This window comes from Eumetopias jubatus, unplaced genomic scaffold (assembly GCF_037043125.1).
Source record: "Eumetopias jubatus isolate StellerSeaLion01/CBP00866 unplaced genomic scaffold, mEumJub1_p1.0 scaffold_1, whole genome shotgun sequence".
Taxonomy (NCBI): domain Eukaryota; kingdom Metazoa; phylum Chordata; class Mammalia; order Carnivora; family Otariidae; genus Eumetopias; species Eumetopias jubatus.
In genome coordinates this window covers 1,443,081-1,466,342 of record NW_028274807.1, presented here as the reverse complement: position 1 = coordinate 1,466,342, position 23,262 = coordinate 1,443,081, and the positions used below count along the sequence as shown (strand labels likewise).

The following is a 23,262-nucleotide window of genomic DNA, read 5'->3' as shown; positions in this document are numbered from 1 at the left end:
GTCCGGGCATGGGGGACAAGGATGTTAGCTGCCTCCTGTCCTGCCTCGTGCCGCCGTCCCCCGTGGGACGGCGGCCCCCGGGCAGAGCTGTCAGCCCCGCTGGAGCCCAGCCCCGGGGGTCCTGGCTCCGCTGGGCTCCCGCATGTCACCTCCTGCCCCTTTGAGGTCCCCAGTCCAGGAGGCCCCTTGGGACCACCTTCCTGCCTGAACACCCATCCCTGCCACGACAAGAGCCCCCCGCCCCCCTGTGTGGGATGCCTGCAGTGACCCCGGGGCCCCACCGGGGGGGCAGGGTCCGTGTCCAGGCCCACATGACTCGTGCACAATGAAAACGGGGATTTCAAGACAGTAACAGCAGAGCGTAGCGCTGAGCATGGGCTGTCCTGGGGCGGACTGCACCCCGTGAAGGCTGCACACCCACTGGGCCGGGCTGGGGTTCACAGCACCCACCACATCAGGCCTGCTGACTATCCTCATTGTCACTGAACCGCGCAGCTGTGGCTCGGAGCGGCAAGGACGGAAGTGCCCCGGGGACCCCGGCGCACGCTGTCCCCACCTGTCCTCGGGGAAGCCCCCTCCCCCTGCACCTGGCCTTGGCCTTCCCAGAGCCTGGGGGTGGGGGTGGGGGGGGTCTTTATCCCGGACCCTGGGCCTCCCACCCTCCGCGGACGCTGATTCACGAGCCCCAGCCCTGCCCCTGGAGCCGCCCACAGCTAGAACGCCCCCGCGCCCTGATCAGACAGGGTCCCTGTGTGCACCCGAGGGGGCAGTGTCCCCGGGACAGAAAGTTAATTATTGCCCAGACAAAGGCCGCCGGATGGACGTTGTTCTAAGTCCTGGTGACTTGGGGGCTGAAAGCTGACCTTTCACCTCTGGCAGGAACTTTAACCCTTGGTGTCTGGGAACCAGCAGGACTTTGATACCAAACTGGGCCTCTTTGTGTTTTGGTTTGATCCTCAAACATGATTAACTGGAAGGAAGCCTGTCGAGGGAGGGACTGCGTCCACGGGCGGCTTGCTGAGTGGCATCCCCCGCAGTTGCAGATGGAAAAGCACCCCAGACATTCCCTGCATCTTTTCTTTCTTTCTTTCTTTCTTTTTTTTTTTTTAAGATTTATTTATTTGAGAGAAAGAACACAAGTGGGGGAGGGTCAGAGGGAGAAGCAGACTCCCCCCTGAGCAGGGAGCCCACCCAGGGCTCTGTCCCAGGACCCCCCCGCCCCCGGGCGCATGACCTGAGCTGGAGGCAGACACGTCACCGCCCGAGCCACCCGGGCACCCGCTCCCTGCGTCGGTAACACTTCAGCAGAAAGGCTGCCTGTGTGCTGGTGGGGGCGGGGTCGCCCGTGTCGTGGTGTGCTGGAGGTCACCACCGTCGTGGACAAGGGCGCCCAGCGCCTCCTCCCTGGGCCTCGTCAGGGTTGTGTGTCATGTGCGCTGAACACAGTCGCCCGTCGAAATAAGCAAACAGTGTCTGGGTGTTTTAACGTGCATGTCTTGGTTGTTAGTGTAGACAGACTTTAATTTTTTCACATGCTTTTTGACTGAATTTCTTCTTTTGTGACTGGCCTGCTTATGGTCTTTGCTTTTTTGTTTTGATGGGTTCATCCATTTCTTGCTGATTCATATAAGCTCTTTATATATGAAAGAAACTGGTCCTTTGTTTTGTCCACTGTAATTTTTATCTCCCAATTTGCCTTTTCATCATGTCACTTTTTTGCTTAAACCATTGAGATATTTAAGTGTTTACGTGGAAGATGCCCATGGCGGGTAACATGGCGGCCAAGCCTCTGAGGGTAGGGAAGACAGGAACGGAGTGAGGTGTCGGCGCCGGGCTGCGGCCTGCCTGCCCTGGGCAGCTGCTTGACTTCAGCTGGCTTCACTTGGGCCACGTCCACCTGAGCCAGGAGCGGTCTGGCTCCTCGAGCCCCCGCACACTGGAGGCTTCAGGAATTTCTGTGTGGGTGTTGGATCAGACTCCAGCCGGCGGAGGGGAGAAGCCTGGAGGACAGAAGACAGATCGGTTTAGCACGGGGCTTTGCAGACTTTCTGAATTGAGGTTCCCGGGGAAGAGTCCCTCCGTGATGGGATTTGTAAGATTTGGCAGAAATGCGCACGGGGCTTAGGCTGCCGGGAGGAAGTGTCGCCTCGGGCCCCTCCCGATGGGGCGCCCCGCCCTTGCGGCCCTGCGCCCCACGGCCGGCCCGCAGAGCCTTTGTTGTTTGTCTCTGGCCGGAAACACTGGTCTTTGCAGGTTTACTCTCCTTGAGTCAAATGTGAGAAGGAGTGTCTCCTGGGAAATCACGCCTTCCGTCCAGGTACCGTGGCACCTGGCTGAAGTGCTCTTGTTCAGTGGTCCGGGGCCTTCTTACTATTTTTAACTATTTCAAAACCTCTCGGGCCGCATTTCCCTTGACGGACTCCCTCCGTCAAAGAGCCTTGCTCTCCCGCCCGCCGTGGGCTTGCGTCTCTGTGCGGACCCTTCCTCGTGGCCTCGGGCTCTCTGGCCGCTGGTGGCCCCTTCGGCCCACGGACGGCCCACAAACACCCCCAGCGCTGCGTGGGGTGGACACGGCCCTGCCCTACCGGAGGCTGCACCCCCGCGGTGGCATCTCGCGCGGAACTGTCACTTTGTTTGACGGCGAGCCTGCGGCAGGTGGTGACTTTCCTCAGCACGCGGCCGTGTGGGCCACCTTACGGCGTAAATCCGCGCCTGGTCCACCGAAGCTGGGAGGTTGCCCGCCAGCCACGGGCAGGCTGGATGCCGGGGACAGCACGGGGCAGGCCGGGCACATGTCGTCAGGGGCCCGGGGCCCCCAGACCCACCTCCCCGGACCGAAGGAGAGCGGGGGTGCTGCGGTCACACCCTCCTCCACCGACACCTGATCCCACACGCACTCCCGCCCCCTTTTACTCACCTGAAGTGATGCCGCGCACTGGGAGGAGGGCCGAGGCTCGAGGCCACGGCACTGCTGCGGTTTCCTGCCTTCCCGGGGCGCAGACAGGGCTGCCGTTGTCTCTGATGGAAAAACTTGCCCGGACGTGACCCCGCAAGAAGGAACCGAGAGGAAGCCAGATGCTCTCATGCCAACAGTCAAGGCTTGACGCAAGCAGGTGGTCAGAAGCCACGGGAGCAAGGAGCGCGAGGAAACGGGGTTGGGGGGGCAGCCTCAGCTGCAGCTGCGGTAGGCGACCGGGGACCAGGCCGACCCAGGGTGGGGGCATCCGAGGACGGAGCAGCTGAGTGGGGGCAGGGGTGAGTCTTGCCCAGGAGCGCTGCGGGCCGTGCCCCCCCATACGGGCTCACTCAGCCCCGCCCGCAGCCAGGACACGGCCCTTCCTGGGTCAGAGGTCAGCCCGCGGGGTCCCAGGGAGGCGCCCGACACCAGTGACCTCAGGCTGGCTTGCACAGCACAGAGTTCTCATCGTCTCCACAGCTATGCCGTGTGGCCCACAGCATGGCAGCGTGGGGCATATTTTAAACAGCCTTTGTTAACAAAGTGCAAAGTCTCCAGATTTCGCAACATTTGCTTCTGAGCCTGACCAATATTTGCAGTGGGTCTTGTGACTTTTGCACAACTGACGTCTTCCCCACTAAATGTGTCCCTGGGGAGCTGTGGCACCCCGAGCCAGCGCGCCCTGCTCTCCTCTGCGCGGGCATCCTGGGGAGACCCTCAGGGCCCGCGCTGGTGCTGGGCCAGGTCTGTCGGAAGCTCAGAACCTCGAGGGACGGGGGCTGGGGGGACCGTCATGGTAGGACGTCTAGCCCCCTGACCCCACCTGCTAGGAACGCCCACGCCCTCCCCTCATCGCTGCCACCCCAGGGGCACCCCTGCTGCCCCGTGGAGAGCTCGACCTTCTAGAAGTTAACATCTGCCCTGCGTCCTCACACTTGGTGACCCATGTCACCTGGCCCACCCGGTCCTCCAACGGGGAGCACAATGCTGCTGCTGACCCCTGAGCTGACCCCTGCATTTGTAAGTCCAGGATGGCCTGTGTTTCCTGTGGGCGATGGTGCCCCCAGGAACCTGGGTGGTGGAAGGCACCTGTGTGTGCGTCCCCTGCTCCTGGTCTGCACACACATGCTCATGGGCACACACTGCTCACATGCACACACATGCTCTCATTGCATGCACACATGCGCTCACATGCACACAGGTGCACACTTGTCCACACACATGTGCGCACGCACACACACTGCGTGCACACATGTGCACACACGTGCCGACACGCACACACCTGCTCACAGGCACACACGTGCTAGATACGTGCACAAGCTGTGTGATGGCCCCACCTAGGCTATTTTTTCACTGTGTGCACACGTAAACACATGCTTGCACATAACCCGTCACACAAAGCTCTCACACACACGCTTGCACACCTCTTCCACACAGCTTGGCCACCCCCCATGGTAGTTGGAGCATCCCAGAATTTGAAGGAAGGTCACTTGTTTCTCAAGCATACCAACCACTGTGCACAGCGACTCCCCCACCAGGGTGTGGACTGTCTCTCCCTCATCCTGCAGCCCCAGCCCCAGTGGGTGCCGGCCTGCAGCCAGTCCCCATGCTGCCTCTCTTCTATCCGCAGTGGTTCACAGGGGCTCAGGGCCCCAGGTCCCCAAGAGGAGCTCTCAGCACAAGTCCCAAGGGGTCCGTCAGGCCCTCCCTAAGTCCCGCTGATGGCTCTGCGGTGGGTTCTCCAGTGACCACTGTGAGCAGGGCTGGGCCCCACTCTGACCTTGTGCTTTGTGGGGACACTGCAGGACAGCTTTGTCCCCGGGGGGGGCGGTGGCAGGAGGAGGCAAGGAGCACTGAGGGTGGTTCTGGATCTGAACGGGGGCCTGCTGGGCTCAGGGTTAGACGCAGGCCACTGCTGGTTTGGTTGAAACATTGAGGGCTATTCTCTGGCCACCAGAGACCACGCTGTCTGTGCCTGGTGGCTTTCTTCCTTAAAGAGATGGAGTTCTTGGCTGCATGCTTCCAGAAGGATGCCACCACCACCCCCCTGCAGTGCAGCCACCCACCAGCCCAGGGAGAGGCCCATGGACGGCCACCCCGCCCCCACCCCTGACTCCCCCAACCCCATGGTCTGGCTGCTGTCTGTCAGCTTCCCTGGGGGTGCTACAAGGCCTGGACGTCACCTGGCCACCCCGAAGAACCTTCTGGAACCGATGACCATCCTGGAGCCACAGTCCACAGTGTGGACCACGGAGCCACGGCAATTCCTGTCTCTGATCTTCCCGAGCTGGCCCCGTTGTGCGTACCTGCGAAGGAGGGTGTCGTGTGTGCACCGCCGAGTGGGAATCGCTTGCCTGCATTCACCTGCTTCCCACCCGTGTCCTCAGCCGCCTCCCTCCCCTGCGAGTTGGGGCACTGGCCCAGCCACAAGTGTGCTGGGAAAATGAGGACCTCGTGGTAATTGTGGGGCGACTCCCCCCAAGTCCCGCCTGGGTCCCTGGGTCCAGCCATCCTCATTGGCCTCCCAGGAACAGGGGTATGTGCATGAACGAGCACGCATGTGCAGATCACACACACGTAAGCACAGACAGATGCACACACATGTGCACGCCTGTGCATATCATGCATATCCACGTGAATGTGTGACACACTCAGAGATGGGACGCGGCCCCACAGGCCTCACTGTCAACAGCTGGGGGGTGGAGGGAGCAGATGGACTCAGGCAGAACCAGCCCCCGAGGTGCGAATCCTCCTGGGTAGGGATCCAGGAGTGCTTCCTGGAGGAGGCAGCCTTGGGAAGCAAGTGGAGCCCTCAGGCAGGGCTGAGCTGGGGACTCGGTGGGATGTTGCTGGTTTGTTGTCACATGCTCCTTGTGGGTGTGGAGCAGGCGGGTCAGGGTGTCGAGGGTCAGCTGATGAAGGGAGCCTGAGGGTCATTTGGAGGAATAAACTGAATAACGCAGGTGGGGCCAGCACGCGGCTTGCCAACACCAGCTGAATGGCATTCGGTGTGCGTAGCACTGGGCATGGCTCAGCCCTCCGTGTCCTGCGGGGGTCGACTCCAGCACGACGCACCGCGGTCGGGACAGACACGGGAGTGCTCACCAGCCGGCCCCGGACCCAGGCCTTTCTATCACCGCAGTGGTTCAGACGCACCTCTCAGACTGACCAAGTATGGCTTCTATTTGGGAGAAACGCACCGGCGTACGTCCCCGGGGTTAAAATGTTACATGAGAAACAAAGAAAACACTGGAAAACACGTGTGGACACTCACCGTTTCCCAGCAGGGAAACCTTGCGGCAAGTGGCCCAAGAGGCCCGGTGGCTCAGCCTGGAAGGCGCGTCCAGGGGAGCAACCCCTCTGACTCCGCCTGGGTGGTCTGAGCCACCCGCGCCCTGGGGCACGCCTGCTGGTTTCCGGTCATGGCCTCTGGCGGTGCCCAAAGTAGCCAGGGCCACACACAGCTCCCCCTCCGCCGTCACCACCTCCCGAGGCCCCAGCCCCGCTTGGTTTGGGAGAGACACGTGCACTGGTGACCTTGGGCCGGTGTGGCCTGTTTCACGCAGCGCTCTCTGGGAGCCCGCCTCCATTCCAGGTCCCCTCATGCGGGTGCTTTTGGAGCCCCAGGGGGAGCGACCTGAGCGTGCTCCACTCTCTGAGACGGCTTCGTCCTGGACCTTCTTGCGCCGCTCTGTCCCCACTGAGATCACCCCCGGCGGCGGCGCGGGGCTCCGCGCTGAGTGCCGGCCTGCTGCACCACCTGCCCCGGGACTGACAGTGGCCCCTCTCTCCCTCTGCCTTCAGGGGATGATCGCGGAGCTGAGGGTGCGCGGGGACCCCCACGTGAGCCCCCTGCACTGTCTGGAGGAGGACGATGAGGGCGGCGGCAGGGTGAGTACGGGGTTCCCTCCCCCACCCACCCACTCTTCCCCGAGGGCGGAGGGCCCAGGGCACGCGCTTGCTGGGAGCCCCGAAGCGGTGGCACTGGAAAGGTCTTCTCTGAAAAATGCTCCCTGGGTACCAAGAACCTGGGACCATGCTTTCATTCACTCATAACATCAAAAGAACCTTTCCTGCCTAGAACTTTCCGCTTAAAAACTCATACCGAGTCCAGAGCGTTAAAAACAATCCCTAGAAGAGCCAGTTGGGTGCTACGGTCGCTGGTAGTCGCCGTGGCCGGATGTGCACGTGTGTGTGCATAGGGCCGATGTTCCCGGGGAGAATCCAGAGCGGAAAATGCCCTGGTGACCCCACGGCCATGAACAGAGTGAGGCCATCAGCCGTGTGCGCAAGCACACATGAAAGGACAGGTCACATGTCCTGCGGCCGTGGGCCACTCTGTTCGGCGCCATCAGGCCGTCCACCCGCGGCCTCCGTGTTGACAGACCGTGCCTGGAGCCCCCTGTGCAGGGCCTCTGTCCTCTGGCTGTTTCCCAGCACGGTGTACCCAGAACGGGACGACAAGTCGAGAAAAGGACCGTGTTCACTCTTCTGCGTGGGTCTGACGGGCGTGCCCGCTGGCGGCCAGGCTAACCCTGCACGGGGATGCGTTTGGTCATGGCTCCCTCCTTCCCTGCATGCCCTCAGGTGTCTGGAGACTTCGGGAGCGGGCTGGAGGAGACCCGGGAGCCTCTCAGGGAGCAGTCGGTGAGTGCTGTGAAGCCGAGGTGCCCTCCCGAGGTCCTGGAGGGGGCTGCCCGCCCGGGACCCTGCCCAGCAGTGGGGCTGTGTGAGCGCACGCATGGGAGACCGGCGTGGGCTCCCTGGGACCTGAGGACACATTCCCAGCTGGACACCGGAACCCTGGGACTCAGGTGGCCCCTCCAGGAGATGCGCTCTCTTATCTCTGTCGTGAGGGATTTAAAATAAGGTTTCTGATTCTAGAGGCTCCCTGGGTCTCTGGGGTGACCTTGTTCTGTTTACGCCTCTGCATTAGCTTGTAGGGGCCACAGAGTGCTAATGGTAGGTATTACGCTGAGGAAGGTTCCAGAGGCCGAGTCAGAGCTCACCCGGCTCCCACCACCCGAATAATGCGCAGGATGGAAACGGCGGCCTTTATCCGTTTGCACGAACGTGTTGCCTCTGCCCTTCCCCTCAGCCCACCTCCAGTTGCCCCGTCCCCCGGCTTGCACACTGAGGGGCCGGGACGGGCAGGGTGCCGAGCTCCACCCACAGGGGGCGCTGGGGACCTCCTGGCCTTGCACTGGCCAGAGCAGCCCTGGGAGGGTGCCCGGCGGGCCCCTAGGACACGGCGTCCGTGCGTAGTGCCCGTGATGGCCCCCGCCTGCGTCAGACGGCCTCTGGGTTCCTCGCAGATGGGGGCTGGATTTGGGCAGTCGCCCCTTCACCCACCGAGCTCCCATCTCCCCAGGGTTCCCTGGTGCCAACCAGAGCATCAGGATGCAGAGCCCCCACAGAAACAGGGGTCCAAGTTCTGCCACGGCCGCAGCGTGAAGTGCCAGGGCTTTGGGCTTTGTGGCCTCTCCTGGTGGGCTAGAGGAGCCAAGGACCAGAACGGGTCACGCGTGTTCGCCCTCCGCCCCATAGCCTGCCGCGCTCGAGCTGGGAAGCCCCGCCCGCCCAGGCCCCGGTTTGGGAAACCTGGCCCGCTGGCCGGCGGTGGTGGCTTCCCTGAGCGCAGAGGACTGGGCCACAGCTGGCGCAGGGTAGGCAGGCCAGCCCAGGGCACGCGCGGCGTCCAGGTCTCCCCACCTGCTCTCCATGGCCAGGCCTCCGCCTCCGCATTCTCGTGCTCAGAGGCTCTGGGGTGTCGCGTGGCCCGCCAGGGCTCAGAGGTCCCAGGGCATCTCCCCCGCATCAGTGGGGCCATGGCTGCAAGGGGCGGCCTGGTGTCCAGCACTCAGACTGGCCTCCCAGGAATGACGGTCACCAAGGGCCTTGACCTGCAGAGTCACCAGAGAGCTCATGCCAAATGTGGGTCTGGCGGTTGCAGGAAGCCTCCTGACTGCGTAGTTGAACATGGGCGTGCTGGTGCCCACATCCTTGAGGCTCCAGTGGGCCTGGGGGACCCGGAAGACGGGGTTGCAGAGCAGGGCTGGCCTGATCTCCTCAAGGGTGGGTGTCAGTCACCTGGCCTTGGCTGTGAAGTGCTGGGTCGTGGCCCCTGCCAAGGACAAGTTGCAGCCCCGTGCCGTCTGTGTGGTGAAATGCTGGAGGCTCCCGCCCCCCCCCAGGTGTCTGTGAGGCCCCCCAGGCGGGTCCCTGACCTCGGGGAGGAGCTGTGGCCCTTGAGTGTCAGTGAGGGGCTGTCCTGGGGCCTGAGCGAGCGGGGCGGGTTCTCGTCCCTGGCACACAGGAAGACCTCCAGCTCGGGGCATTCGGGGGACCCTGTCCCCACGGGCTGTTTAGGAGAAGACAGCTGTGGGGTCCCTGGCGCGTCTCCCTAGGATGAAGCCCCTGGTGTTTCGTTCCCATCTTTCTGTAAGAATCTGTGAGGATCTTGTCTTACAAACCACATAACCTGGCAGGTCGGCCACGCGTGCACGCACAGCACATCTGCGTTTGCCGAATAATGGAGCCGTCTCTCCCACTCTCACCTTGCCAGGGTCCGTCGCCCAAACCCAGCCTCCCCGAGGCTCCCCCGGTCACTTCTCCGCCCTTGGCTGCAGGCAGAGATGTGGAAGACTCCAGAACTGAAGAAATCGAGGAAGAAACCACGGTGTCTTCCTTGGGAGGTAAAACCGTTCGGTGGTGTGTGCACGGGCAGCGAGGGGCTCTGTCCGTCGGGGACACGTGCAAAGCGGGGGGAGCGGTCAGCGCCCGCCTGGCCCCCTGTGGCCCCAGCAGAGTCAGCTCGGAGCTGCTGCTGGGCCTGGCCTTGTCTCCACGGTTCATTTCGTGTGTTGCTGTTGCTGGTGGGGGTTTGTGGGGCCGTCCGAAGGTGCTGCAGGCTCTCGCTGGGACACAAGGGTTGGCTTTGAAGGGGCACAAATCGTTGGACAGATCGGCCTCTGCCCGGGACATCCACGAAGTAGGCCTGCCCCAGGTCGGCATTTGGGGTCGGGGACTTCCCCTGGTGGCCATGGGGGTCTGCTGGCCGGGGTGGGGGTGGGGCTGCAGGTGTGGACCTGCCAGAGGCCAGGCCGCCGTGCCGCGGGTGTGCTGAGAATGTCCCCCGTCTGTCGCCGCCAAAGGATCACCACAAATGTGGCTCCTTGGGAGGCACCCGCGTCTTCCCTCGTGGTCCCCGGGCTGTGTCTTCTCCCAGAGGTCCCTGTAGAGGACCCGCTCCCTGCTCTTTGGCAGAACTCAGGTCCCTGCAGCTGTGGGATGGAGGTTCCCCAGGGATCAGCCCTAGGTTCTAGGGGCAGCCCACGTGCCTCTGTTCCCAGTCACCCATACATCTTCCAAGCCAATCACGGCAGGTGGAGTCCTCCTCATGCTTTGAATCTCCCGAACCTCCCCTCCTGCCTACCTCTGCCATGCCGGGGCCTTGAGTGATTGTTGGGTCGTACCCCGATAATCCAGGTTAATCTCCCTACCTGTAAGTCAGCTACTCAGTAACCTCTAAGTTACACCTCCAGAGTGCTCTCACAGCAGTGCTGGATTCGTGTCTGATGGGGCAAGCAGGGGCCAGCAAGCTTAGGGAGACGTTTTTAGGGTTCTGCCTTCCACACTTATATCAAGATTGTAGAAAAGTATGTAGACATTTTTTTTTATTTTAGAGAAAAGCGTTTACTGCTTTCAAAAAATTACTGAATTAATACATGCTCAGTGCAGCTTAGAAACTTAGAGACTCGGCAGGTGGTCCCCCAGGACCCTGCCGTTCACATTCTTTGTGCCGTTCCTCTAAGGACCTGGTGCTGGTGGTGTTGGTTACAAACCTGCTCCCCGAGGCTGCAGCCAAGCCAGGCGAGGTTGGCAGAGAGTCCAGCCCCTCAAGGTCCCAAGTGAGGGACGCACCCCGCGCCGGGCCACAGGGTCCACCCCACCCCAGCCTCACTGTGCTCTCAGTGCAAGGCTACAGCCCTGATGGGCCTGGGGTCACTTCTTGTTTTTGTTTCTAGTACGATCAGCATACGTTTAAAAAAACATGCAATCTGATAAGTTTTGACCTGTGTGTCGCCCGTGAAAGTATCACAAGGAAGGCGTGACCGCGTGCACCAGCCCTAGATGGATGTCTCGCGCTCTGCAGTCCCTCCGTGCTGCCCCCACCCCCGTCCCCAGCGACACCTGATCTTTCTGTTGCTGCAGATGCAGGCGTTTTCTAGAATGTTACCTATGTGGACTCACACTCCAGTGCCTGTTTGTCTGGATCCATTGGCTCAGCACCGTTGTGCTGAGCTCCGTCATGTTGTGATTTGCACTGATGGTTCGCGTGGCCTCCTCATGTGGACGGACCCAGAGGTGTCTGTCCACTCAGCTGCTGGTGGACACTTGCGTCGCTTCCACTTTGGGGCTGTTACCGTGGGAGATGCTGTGGGCTTCCAGGGCAAGCCCCTGGGGGGACACCTGCTCCCATCTGCCCCAGTCAGCACCTCGGGGTGAACGGTTGGGCCGCGGCATGGGTGCATTTCACGATCGAAGAAATTGCCAACTCTTTTGCAAGGTAGCTGCTCCAGACGCCATTGCCTGCTGCTCCTCGGCGGCGCTGGACGTGGCCACTCTGCCTCGAACTGTCCCAGCAGGTGCGCGGGGCGGCTCGTGCCGTTGTCACCAGCCTGTCCCCGGTGACTGGCACTGTTGAGCACCTTTCCACGTGCTTATGTGCCATTCACGCGTTGTCTTCAGTGAAGAATCTGTTCCGATCTTAACAGGCTGCGTGTGTTCCCGACCCCGAGGGTTGGGAGTTCTTCATGCTTGGGATGGCACGCCTTCGTCAGGCATGTGTTCTGCAAATATTTTCTCAGTCTGTGGTTTATCTTTTCGTTTTGTTAATAGTGTCGATAGAAGAGCAGAATGGGTTAGTTTTTTAATTTTGATGAAACTCCAATTCGTTCATTTATGGATCTCACCTCTCTTGTCATGGCCGAAGAGTCACAAAGGTTTTCTGACGTGTTCTGGTAGCGTTACGGTTCCAGGTTTTGCATTTTGCTCTATGATCCACTTTGAGTCCAGTTTGGTATTTGGCAAAGTACGGTTCTCCCCTCCCCTCCCTCCCCTCCCCTTTATTGGAAAGACCTTCCATTCTCCTGCTGAGCTGAGTCTGTGCCTTTGTTAAGCGTGCGTTGGTTTCTGGACTCCGGTGCTGTTCCGTGAGTCCATCTGACTATCCAGACAACACCACCACACCATCCTGATTCCTGTAGCTTTGTAAATAAGTCTTGGAATGACGTTGTGTGAGTCCTCCAAATTTGCTCTTTCTTTGGGAAGCTGCTTTGGTTTTCTATGTCCTTTGCATTTTCTTATGCATTTTAGACTCGGTTTGTCAGTTTCTGTGAGGACGGCCAGCTGGAGCTGAGGCTGGGATGTCTCCGGCGCCCTAGCCTGCCCTGGGGGAGGCACGGGCAGCCTAGCAGCACCGAGTCTTCCAAACACAGTTTCTCTCCTTTGCTTTCTTTCAGCAAGGTTTTGCTGTTTAAATGTTCGCCAATGCAGAGATTTTTATTTTGCCCTAAATCATGTTAGTATTTGGAATACGGGCCTGAGAAGTTTGCACCCCATGCCGTCCGCTGTGGGGAAGGGGCCGGGCTGCCCTCCTGCACCGACTTGAGACTCGCGGTGGGTCCCCGGTGGGCGGTGTCTGACTGCGAGTCAGCTGGGCTCAGGGGCATCCAGGAGGCACTGGTGGGGTGGTTAAGGGCTGTGGTCAAAGCAGTAGCCAGCACCCCACACCGTGGAACGTGGACACGGCTCCGATTTATTCTGAAGGTGGGACAGGGTCCTGCACAGCTGTGCTGGTGGGGGAGGTGGGTACAGCCCTGGACAGCGTGAGCGCCTGTCCCTGGTTACCTAAAGGGCTTCAGATCCCATGCGGTCTCCATGTGCCGCCCGAGACACTGCCCAGTGAGGGGAGAGAGATTTCTCCCAACCTCCCTCAGCAAACGGGCCTCACTGCCACGTGAGCCCCGGGTCTGCGAACTGGCTTGGCCGTGCCAACCCCAGTGGATGAAGGATTGGGGGAGCAGCCTTAGTGCCCCCCCAAATTCCTTGTCGGTCACAAAGGGGAAGGTGCCCATCCTGGCCCCCGTTCTTGGATGACCAGGACGAGCCGGGAGCCAGTCTCTCAGGCGCCTGTGCACTGTGGTTCCGTGTCTGCGTTGTCTTGTCGCCCCGGAGCCCTGTGGGCATGTCTGCAGCTCCGGGCCCTGCAGAGGCAGGCCAGCAGCTGATTTGGCTGCACTCGGCCCATGGGCAGGACACTTCCTGGGGTCCTGGAACCTCCACCCTCAACCATCCCCAGGAAGAAGCTACAGAGGACGGCGTTGGGCCGATGGAGACACTTGAACCTGAGCTGTGTGTTCAGTCACCGTATATAACAGCACAAAACATCCTGAGTGTGGCCATCTGGCGTCAGAAAGTGTCCTCGCTCTTGGGGGACGTGTGGTATTCTGGAGGGAGGGCTGTGATGAATGCAGCAAACTTCAGGGGTTTGGTGAGAGAAGGAACGACGTGTGTGCGCGTGTGCGCTTGTCCAAACGCGTGTCCGTGTGCACGTGTGCCTGTGCGTGCGTACATGTGTGCACGCGTGTGCGTGTCAGGGGACATGGCTGGGCTCCAGGCTGGCTGGGTCCTGGGACTACAGGCAGCTTGGGGTCGGGGCAGCAAGCCCAGGGTGCAGCCTGGGCCATGCTCCGGGGTATGACGGCCGCCTCTACCTCCCCCAGCTCGGATCCTCCCCGGCTTGGAAGCGGTCACCACAGGGAGCGTTTGGAGCCCTGGGGGAGGCCTGGAAGAGGTGAGGCCCCCTCCCCTGACCCCAGGGCAGTCAGTGCTTCTAGTCCACTCACAGGTGACCTGGGTACAGCTCCTGGGGCTGCACCCCTCCCTCTGGGCTCCTCCTGGGCCCACACCCGGGGGCCCTGCAGCCCCGCGCAGCTCTAGGAGCCCGTGGCTGGCCCTGTTGGCGCCAGGACCCGCTGTGTGTCCTGTGCATGTCCCCCGGGACTCGGGAGGTGCAGCCCTAGGCCCCCAGCCTGTGCCCTCGCCTCTTCGTTCCCAGGGTCCTGCAGTGCAGAGTCCCCATGCATGGCCTGTACCCGGGCCGCAGGGCCCCCCTGGCCCCCTGGGGCCTCCGGGGAAGGATGGTGCCCCCGGAAGGGACGGTGAGCCGGTGAGTCCACCTTCCCGGGGCCAGGCTGGGGTGAGGGGCTTGGGCAGGAGGGGGCAGGTGCACTGACGTGGTAGAGCAGCAGGCCCCAGGATGGAGGCCTCGGGACGGCCCTGACCGTGAGGCTGCATCCTCCCGGCTCCGGGAGGCGGATGGCGGTCGGCGGTCAGGGAGGCCGCCGGCAGGGCCAGCCCGTGCGCGCTGGGAGGGAGGATCTCCATCTCCACCCCCCGCTCCTCCACGGGGCTTGGAGAGCGGGGCTCCGGGCTGTGTTCAGATCGGCGTGGGGAAGATGGGTATAGCTCTCTGTCGCTAACGGTTCTCTCGCACGTTCCAGGGGGATCCCGGTGAAGATGGGAGACCGGTAAGTGGGCTTTTCCTCCAGAGCCAGGTTGATCTGTCACGTTTGTGTGAGACCCTCAGGCTTTTTACCTTGTGACGCTCCGTCAACGCAACTCAGCACAGAGATTTCAAAATGAAGCCATTTTGGAAAATGCAGCTTAACTTTTACTGAGAAAATACAAGTCGCACTGTTGATAGAAAAATACAAAGTTATGTGGATGCTTCTCCGGCGGCTTCTCCCGGGGCTCGGCTGTCTGTCCGGGCCACACGTCTCCAGCAGTGTGGGTGGCGGCGGCACAGAGGCGCGCCCTCCCTGACTGGGCTGCTGGTCTTTGTCCTCCAGGGCGACCCTGGGCCGCAGGGCTTCCCTGGAACCCCGGGAGACGCGGGCCCCAAGGGCGAGAAGGTGAGCCTCTGAGCTGTCTGGGCCGCGGGCTGTGCGCGTCACCTTCTCCAGCCCTGGCTGCCTCGGGGGCCATGCACCCTGATGTGACTGTGTCTCATGTCCCCAGGGGGACCCTGGGGTTGGGCCAAGAGGACCCCCGGGGCCCCAAGGGCCTCCAGGGCCGCCAGGACCCTCCTTCAGACGTGACAAGCTGGTGAGTCGGGGCTGCGGCCTCTTCCAGCACGGGGCCCGCCCGATGCCCCAGGACAAGGGACCCCCTTCCCGACTTGGCTCCCAGCGCCTCCTTCTTCAGACTCACCCGACTGGCCAAGAGGGTTTCCGGGCCCGCGAGTTGGCTCCTGCCTTCCGGGCTGCAGGGCGTGGGGGGTCTGTGGGGCCCGCTGGGCTCTGGTTCCTTTCCTTCGGCGGGACATGGGCCTTTCCCGTTTGCGGCTTCTTGCTGGAAAACTCCCAGCTGTGGGTGGTGTGGGCGATGCTCCCGAGGAGCATCAGGCGGGGGGCGGGGGCCGGGTGGGTGGGCCTGAGCTCCCAGTGACACATCTGTGGGCTCTTTCCCTCAGACCTTCATTGACATGGAGGGGTCTGGGTTCGGCGGTGACCTGGAGAGCCTCCGAGTGAGTGTCCCTGGGTCCTGCTGGCTCCATGTGCTTGTGGTGGGGCGGCACTGGTGCCCAAGTGGATCCCGTGGCGGGGGGAGGCGACCCTCAGCAGGCGCTGCCATAATCACCCTGTGTTTCTCCGTGTCCAGGGCCCCAGAGGCTTCCCTGGCCCCCCAGGACCCCCGGGCGTCCCAGGCCTGCCTGGAGAACCAGGCCGCTTTGGGATGAACAGCTCAGACGTCCCAGGACCCGCAGGCCTTCCTGGTGTGCCCGGGCGGGACGGGGCCCCTGGGCTTCCTGGCACCCCGGTAAGGCCGACCTCCTGCCCCCCCTGCCCTTTTCCCCATCCGGGCTCGGCCTGGGCTGGGGGGTGAACACCAAGCCCCTCCCCGTACTCCCCGAATCCTCATGGGAGGGGGCTCAGAACCCCACGGCTCCCTGCTCCCAGCTACTGCAGTTGGGCCACGTGAACCAGGTGCGCATAACGTGGTGTTTGCTCGGCAGCAAGCTCCGGACGTATAATTCAGCGTCCTCCCGTGGGTGGCACGCCGCTCTGTGTGGGTGACCAGCCCCTCACCCTCCCCTCTTTGATTAACTCAAACAAAAGTAGAGGAAAGGAAAGAAATGTAAAAACTGAGCAGAGCTGTCTGCACCCTGTAAACGTGGGCAAGGTCTCTGGTGAGCCACGACTCCGGCCCGTCCGGGGACCATTCCGGCGGCCTGGATTCTCAGCAAGTGCATATGCCCAGATAATCCTCCGCTAACCCATACATCATTCTCAGTGACTGAATTGCATCTGGTCCACACTCTGCTTTTCTCTCCCCCAGGGTCCACCAGGTCCTCCAGGAAAAGAAGGAGGACCAGGGAAGATGGGCCAGAAAGGCAGCCCCGTAAGTCTGGGGGACCAGCTGCAGTGCCATGTGCAGGCGGGGGGCGCGGCCAGGTGACCTCCGCACACGGGAAAAGCCACCAAGGCGGCCACACGGAGGCAGGTGGTCTTACTGCAGGGTGCGGCCACCATCCACCATCCGCCAAAGCCACCAGGGTCTGACCAGGGGGGCCAGTGGCGTCTGGAGTTGGCTGAGAACTACACAAAAATTCAGGACTCCGCGCCCAGTGTTTCTTCACGGTGACAAGCGCACTCGGGGATTTTGTGTAATACTGACACTTGATTTGGAAGTTTCCTGGGGTCTGTGCTTTCTAGGATGGGGGTGTGGGCCGTCCCGTGCGATCCTTCCGGGCTGCGTGGGGCTGAACAGGGGCACGCGGTCCGGGAGCCCACTGTGCCCAGGGTGGGCTCTCCCGCTGGGGGGGCTTTGGCAGCCAGTCGGTCCCACCCCCCGAGCCTCGGTCCCGCCTGCAATGGAGTGGGGACGACAACAGCCCACAGGTGTGCTGGGCCGTGAAGAGACCCCCAGAGCTCTAGACGCGCGTACCCCGGGAGCGGCACGCAGGCATCCAACTCCCGCGGCAGGACGCGATCAGCACCAGGGACAAACAGTGGCCTCGTGGGTTGGGATAAAATGAGTGAAACTGTTTGCTTTTCCCTCGCTGGCTGCACGTCGTCTGCTTTGAGTGATTGTTGTCTCTTTCGTGCAGGGTGAAGTGGGCGCCGCAGGACCTAAGGTAAGGACAAGACAACCTGGCTGTCAACTGAGTGGGAAACTGGAAAAAATAAATATAAAAGAGCAGCCCAGGTGGAGATTCCAGAGTACAAACGCTTACACAGAAGCTTTACAAAGATCGAACATTATTAGCTGAGCTTTTTTGATGTGACCAAAAGGCACTAAGATTAAAACCAAGAAAGTAAAATTTAAGATTCCCCTAAAATTAGCCCTCAGGTCAAGGGGGTGGTAATATGTCAAAACTGCTGAGTATTTGTTAAACGAGACCAAACGTGGGTGAGCACCAGCCGAAGGGGCAGCTCACGGAGGGCCCGGGGCCCCAGCTCTCGGGGGGCTGCCTCTGAGGCCTGTGGGAAGCGGAGAGGGGACCCCAGCCCACTGCAGGGGCCTTCCGGAGGGCGTGCCGCGTGCGTGACAGGGCAGGTCACTCTGCTGCCCTGGCTGTGGGCCAGTGGAGCCCGCGTCCCTCACAGCCAGGAGAAAACCGTGGTCCCTGCATTGGCAGATGAGGGGAGATGGTGTCGGGTGGGGCTGGGCCAGGCGGCGGTGCATCCAGCCTCGGGACCAACCCTGCGCCAAGCCCAGCCCTCTGCAGGGGGGCCCTCCCGGTCTCAGATCCCCATGCCCCTCGCCTGCTCACTCGCTGGCCGGCACCTGGCCTTGGGACCCTCAGGCCCTCCTGCTCTCCACCCCCCCAGCTGCGCTCTGGGCCCCCATCTGCCTCCCCCATCGCTGCACAGGGCGCCCTCCCCTCGCTCGCCTGCCACAGCGCGTCCCCACCCTCCTCTGCCAGGAGCAGAGTGCTCTGTGCACACCTGGCACCAGACCTGGAGGGAACATCTCAGGCGCGTGCTCTGGGGGTCTCCCTCCGTTGTTTCATTTCTATTTTTATTTTTTTTGACTCGGCAAAGTAGTTTATTTCTTGCTCAGCCAGCGTCCTGGGCAGATATTCAGGTCAGCGACCCCCTTTCCTTGCCATTATTCGGGACCCTCAGCTCCTTCCGTCTTGCACTCTCCCGCCCGTGGGTCGCAGAGTGGCGCGCGTTGCTTCGGCTCACGTGACGTGGGAGAAACCGTGGCAGTACGGCCACGCCCAGGTTGGCGGGGGAAGCGGAGAACAGCGGCTTCTGGTAGGGAGCCAGGGGTCTCTGTCCTATACACCCACCTCTCACGGTTCCGTTTGTAAAGTGGATATAGTCATCTCCTAAAGTCAGAGGAAGAACAGGTGCTGCTGGGTTTGCTATGCGGAACCCCATTTCTCGTCAGCTTTTCAGATTTGTTGAAAAGCCTACGAGGAAAGTGGGCGCACAGGGGATGCGGTTGCTTCTTGGGGCTTAGCCACAAGTGGGGACGTCCTCTTTCCCCACCTGTGCAGGGAAGCAAGGGTGACCCTGGGCCTGTTGGCGCTCCTGGGGAGAATGGCTTGGCAGGACCCCCCGGACCAGCCGGACCACCAGGGCCCCCAGGACCCCCTGGGCCACCAGGACCAGAACTCGCCGCAGGGTTTGTGAGTACAAGTTGCTGCTGTCCCCCAGGCAAGCAGGTCCCCCCGGGCACCCCACACCAACTGGCAGTCTCCCCGGCGCCGGGGTGGAGCCGGCGTCCCAGCCCCGGCCCAGCCCCCGGCCGAGCCCCCGGCCGAGCCACAGGCTCACTGAGGGCAGGGTATTTATGGCCCTGCCTGACTGCTGACCGTGTCAGTGCCTGGACGGTGCCACACGGCGGAACCGTGGCTGGTGGGAAGGAGCAGCCGTGCGTTTTCTCAAGCGGTCCTTGCTCAGGGCCCCTGTCCGGTGCGTGCTAGGGGAAGGCCGCTCCCTGGGACAAAAGCAGAAACCGAACACTGTCAGACAGCCAGGCCCCCAGCAGGTGCTCAGCCCACAAGTAAATTACCTACACTCAGGAGGGCTGCCCGGGCCCAGCAGCGTCCCTGCTTCTTATCCTCGGGCCAAGGACGCCTGCTTGCGGGTGACCTCGGCCCCCGGAGCCCGCCCTGTTCAGCCAGGGCCGAGTCAGTGGCCGGCTCGAGGAGGGGTCTCTTCCCGTAAGTGACACCGGCCCAGGTGCCCCTCCTGTGCTCTCTGCAGGATGACATGGAAGGCTCTGGGGGACCCTTCTGGTCGACGGCTCAAGGAGCCAGCGGGTCGCAGGTACTACCCTCGCGGGGCTCACTCCGCTCTCGGGGAGGGGGGCGTGTGGGGCAGGGGCCGTCCCTGGGACCAGTCCCCCAGGGGGGACCAGCAAGGCCGCTGACTCCTGGGCACTGTCCACCCTCAGGGCCTTCAGGACAGGAGTGGACTCTGCAAGCAGGGAGTGCACAGGGGGCAATGAGCCCTAAAAGATGGGTCTTTCTGGAAGGTAGCAGTCCTCCAGTCTCTGCAGGGCTCCAGTTTGGGGACATAATAAACTTCTGACCTGAGTAGAATTTTTTCAATGAAAATGGGCACATTCCTGAGAAATCCCACCTCGTTCTGCTGTTAACATCTGTGCCGGTCGGGGTTGGGTTGGGTGGAGCCAGCGACACCCTGCAGTGCCCAGGACTTAGGACAAGTGGGGGGCACGTCGGGGGTGGGCAGTGCCTCTGTCACGGGCGCTGGACGTCTGGGACGCCCTTCCGCCAGCACCCACTGTGGGTGGAGACGCTCCGCCCGGCGGGGGTGAGCCCCCCGCAACATTAATGAGAATCTTCTCTTGGGCGGAAACAAAGCCTCTGATAAGCTATTTGCCGTTTAATTCAGTGTCTTTCCTTTTACGTATTAAAACTCCTAGTCTTTGGCGGTTGCAGTTAGCTGCCGGGCCATCCAGTGGGGTGTGATCCCAGCGGCGACAGGTCACTGTTGTGTGGCCTGAGGGCAGAGGGACCCAGTGGGAGGCAGCAGCGAGGTCCCGGGGGCACAGGTCCCATCCCTCTTTAGGGTCCTAGACCCAAGTACACAGGACGGGTCGGCAGGGCTGTTTTATGACCGTGGAGGAGATGGGGACCCTCGGAGGCCCAGCAAAGTTGCAGCGGCCAGTGCCCAGAGCAGGACCGAGTGGCCGTCCATCTGCTCAAATGCACTGACACTTCCGTCACATCAAGTGGCCGCCCACCTCCACGGAGGGCATCGGGCACAACTGCCCCGGCGGCCGGCCTGTGTGCTGCCTTAGGGGTCCAGCTGGTGCCGGGGACGCACCACCGCTCCCGCAATCGCGTGGGGCTGCTGACGCATGTGGGGAGAAGACCCTCCTGCAGGGCTCAGGCTCTGTTCCTTCTCTGCCCCGCAGGGACCGCCCGGCCCGCCCGGAATCAAGGTCAGTGAGCGCCCCCTCCCTCCCTGCTAGAGGAGTAGCCTGAGTCCATCGCGGGCGATGTGTGAACTACGGAAAACCCTAATGGGAATCGACGATCACGCACCACCCATCCTGAGCTTCCGTGTTCGGGGGGGGGGCGTTCGTCCATCCGCAACTTCCGTGTTGGGGGGGCATCCTTCTAAAGCTGCATGGTTCCCACCTTTGTGCATCTGAAGGGTGCTTGCCCACCTGGGAAGATGGAGGAACCTGCCCCCACCCCACCTCCCAGGCTCTGGGGCAGTGGGGCGGCGCCTGGGGGACTCCTCCCACCTCCCTGCTTTGCTCTCTGCTCCCCGACCCTCCCCCTGGAGGACACTAGCCCCCACCCCTCCCCATGGGTGGCCGGGGGGGGAGGGGGCCCCAGGAGGGCCCCCCCTCGGGCCCGCCATGTCCCCACAGACACATGGGTTCAAGGGCATACAGGCTCCACTGGAGGATGTTTTAGAAAGTTCCTTTGGTGAATGTTGTCTTAGAAGGTTTTGCTTTGATCTGTAAAACTCTGGGATGTCTCGGAAGGTTGCGCTTTAGAAAGACACACTGGCTTTACTTTCTTAAGAATGGAGTCATCTGGTGGAGCTGCTCCTTGGGGCAAACGAAAGGTGCAGCTTCCAGAACAGTCTAGGCTCCACTGTGCCTGCATAGCTCCCCACGGCCCCCAGGGCCCTCCGCTCTGGGCTGAGCAGGGAGGGGGCCCTGAGAGGCCATGCACATCATTAGCCCTCCCTGCCTTCCTCCTGGAGGAGGAGGAGGGTGGACGCCGCCGTGGGGGTGGGCTGCCCATGCTCCGCACTCATGGGGACCCTTCTCCCACTCTAGGGGGATCCTGGAATAACCGGACCACCGGGCGCCAAGGTAAGAAAGAGCCTCTTCTCGGGTTCACGAAATTGGGGATCTTTCCCAGCTCCATTCGGGAGCAAAGAGGGACCCCATCGGCCCCATCGCCCCGTCCCACTGGAGCCACAGAGACCAGGGATGAGGTTTGCATGGAGTGACCTCCAAGGCCAGACCCAGGGTCATTCTCCCTTTGGTTCTTGCTTGTGCTGTCTGGTCTCAGCCTTCATTCCTTAGAGTCCAAGATTGTCCCAAGGGCACCCTCCCCCAAGGCAACTCCCAGGACACCCCCATCCAGGACATCTGCCCCCAACACCTCCCTGGGCACTCCCAGGACACCCCCAGGACACCCCAGGACGCCTACCCCCAACACCCCCAGGACATCCCCTCACCCCAGACCCCTTCCTCCCGGCTCCAAGGTGTGAACCTTGGGAACCACAGGAACCTGTCCAACCACGGTCCCCTCCCCTTCTCTGCCCCTCGGGGCTCCTAGCAAGGAGGCTGGAGGCCGACTAGACTGAGTCACCCTCAGGGGTGAGCTGGTGACCCACAGAAGCCCCAGCCTCCTCAGCCCCCCGGACACCAGGGTTTGCTGAGCGGTGGGCTGACACTCGTCTCTCCCTGTGTTGGGTACAGGGAGAAGTCGGGGCCGAAGGACCTCCCGGGTTCCCCGGCCTCCCTGGCAGAGAGGGCTCGGCCGGAGCCCAGGTGAGTGGCTCCCCAGGACTGTGGTCGGGGGGAAGAACTGTCCCCCCAGGTGAGTGGCTCCCCAGGACTGTAGTGGGGGGAACCACCCTGCAGGAGCTGCTCTGATGAAGCCGGAGCCTCAGTGTGGTCTCCGGGGTTCCTGACCAGTTCTCTGTACCCTGAGGGGCTCAGACCCCGGCTCCACAGGCCATGGGCTGGGGGTGCAGCCTGCCTGGCTCGCCACCACCTCCCCCCCCAGGAAGGAAGCGCTCTTTACATCTTCACTTGGAGCCCGGGCTGGTGGCCGGGGGTCTCTGGGGAGGGGGGTCAGTTTCTGTTTAAGGTGACCCGTTTCCTTTCCATCTCTTCAGGGACCCAAAGGAGAAAAAGGGACCCAGGGAGAGAAAGTAAGTTGGGGCTCAGGGTCCCCAAGCGGGGCAGGTGCATGGCCAGGCCTCGGGGGCGCCCTTGCCCCTGCCACCTGTGTGGCCTCGGAGGCTTGGGGCAAAGACCCTCAAGTCTTGGGTGCTGGCTTGGAACCTGCCCTGCTGGGATGGAGGGGGGGGTCTCAGGGCTGCCATCCTCAGCCGCGGGCACCTCCTCACACCCTGTAGGCTCCAGGAACCCCTTCCAAGGCCTGGGTGGGTTAGGGGTCCTTCCCAGAGCTGCCCTGACAATCCAGAGGCCCCCGCAAGCAATCTGAGTGCCGGAAACTGGCTTTCTCTTCCAGGGCGACCCAGGGAGGGATGGAGTGGGGCAGCCTGGCCTCCCCGGACCCCCCGGACCCCCGGGGCCTGTCGTCTACATGTCGGAGCAGGATGTAAGGACACTGCATGGCCGGGCAGGCACTCTGCCCGCCGTACCCCAGCACTGGCTACAGTGGGTGCAGGCCTGGCCCTGACCCCACGGGAAGCTGGGAGGCCCCTGGGGCCGCTGGCTCTCTCCACCCAGGGTGACCCCCAAAGTTCTATTCAGAACCAGTGACTGTGTCTCATTCTGGTGAGACTTTTACGTTATTTAGAAGAGAAGAAAAATACGGGCTGGGTGTCCAGAGAGAAAGAGAAGTTCTGTAGCAGAAAATCGAGATGGAAAAAGGCCCCTCCCGCCAGGCCTCACAGAGCTGCCCTGCCGGGGTCCCCCTGCTCCTGCCGATGCCGGCGGCTCCGCTCCAGCCCCCAGGCCCAGCAGGGAGGGGGGGGACTGGCCCTGGGCCCCAGGGTCTCTGGAAGGTTCTCCATTGCAGGGCAGGCTCCCGG

The 23,262-nt window shown here is 62.2% G+C and overlaps 1 protein-coding gene across 3 annotated transcripts in view; it reads left to right on the top strand.

Annotated features, from left to right (window-relative positions):
• COL18A1 (collagen type XVIII alpha 1 chain) overlaps positions 1 to 23,262 on the top strand; it is a 49,378-nt gene that overhangs the window by 12,481 nt on the left and 13,635 nt on the right. For all 3 annotated transcript variants that reach the window (XM_028126438.2, XM_028126437.2, XM_028126440.2), the window contains exons 3-21: positions 6,761 to 6,847; positions 7,544 to 7,603; positions 9,522 to 9,651; positions 13,744 to 13,814; positions 14,079 to 14,189; positions 14,524 to 14,550; positions 14,872 to 14,934; positions 15,041 to 15,127; positions 15,495 to 15,548; positions 15,683 to 15,841; positions 16,361 to 16,423; positions 17,133 to 17,159; positions 18,534 to 18,665; positions 19,246 to 19,308; positions 20,423 to 20,449; positions 21,305 to 21,340; positions 21,956 to 22,027; positions 22,378 to 22,413; positions 22,737 to 22,826. In XM_028126438.2, the coding sequence (XP_027982239.2) occupies positions 6,761 to 6,847; positions 7,544 to 7,603; positions 9,522 to 9,651; positions 13,744 to 13,814; positions 14,079 to 14,189; positions 14,524 to 14,550; positions 14,872 to 14,934; positions 15,041 to 15,127; positions 15,495 to 15,548; positions 15,683 to 15,841; positions 16,361 to 16,423; positions 17,133 to 17,159; positions 18,534 to 18,665; positions 19,246 to 19,308; positions 20,423 to 20,449; positions 21,305 to 21,340; positions 21,956 to 22,027; positions 22,378 to 22,413; positions 22,737 to 22,826 (1,395 nt within the window). The remainder of the gene's footprint in view (positions 1 to 6,760; positions 6,848 to 7,543; positions 7,604 to 9,521; positions 9,652 to 13,743; positions 13,815 to 14,078; positions 14,190 to 14,523; positions 14,551 to 14,871; positions 14,935 to 15,040; positions 15,128 to 15,494; positions 15,549 to 15,682; positions 15,842 to 16,360; positions 16,424 to 17,132; positions 17,160 to 18,533; positions 18,666 to 19,245; positions 19,309 to 20,422; positions 20,450 to 21,304; positions 21,341 to 21,955; positions 22,028 to 22,377; positions 22,414 to 22,736; positions 22,827 to 23,262) is intronic.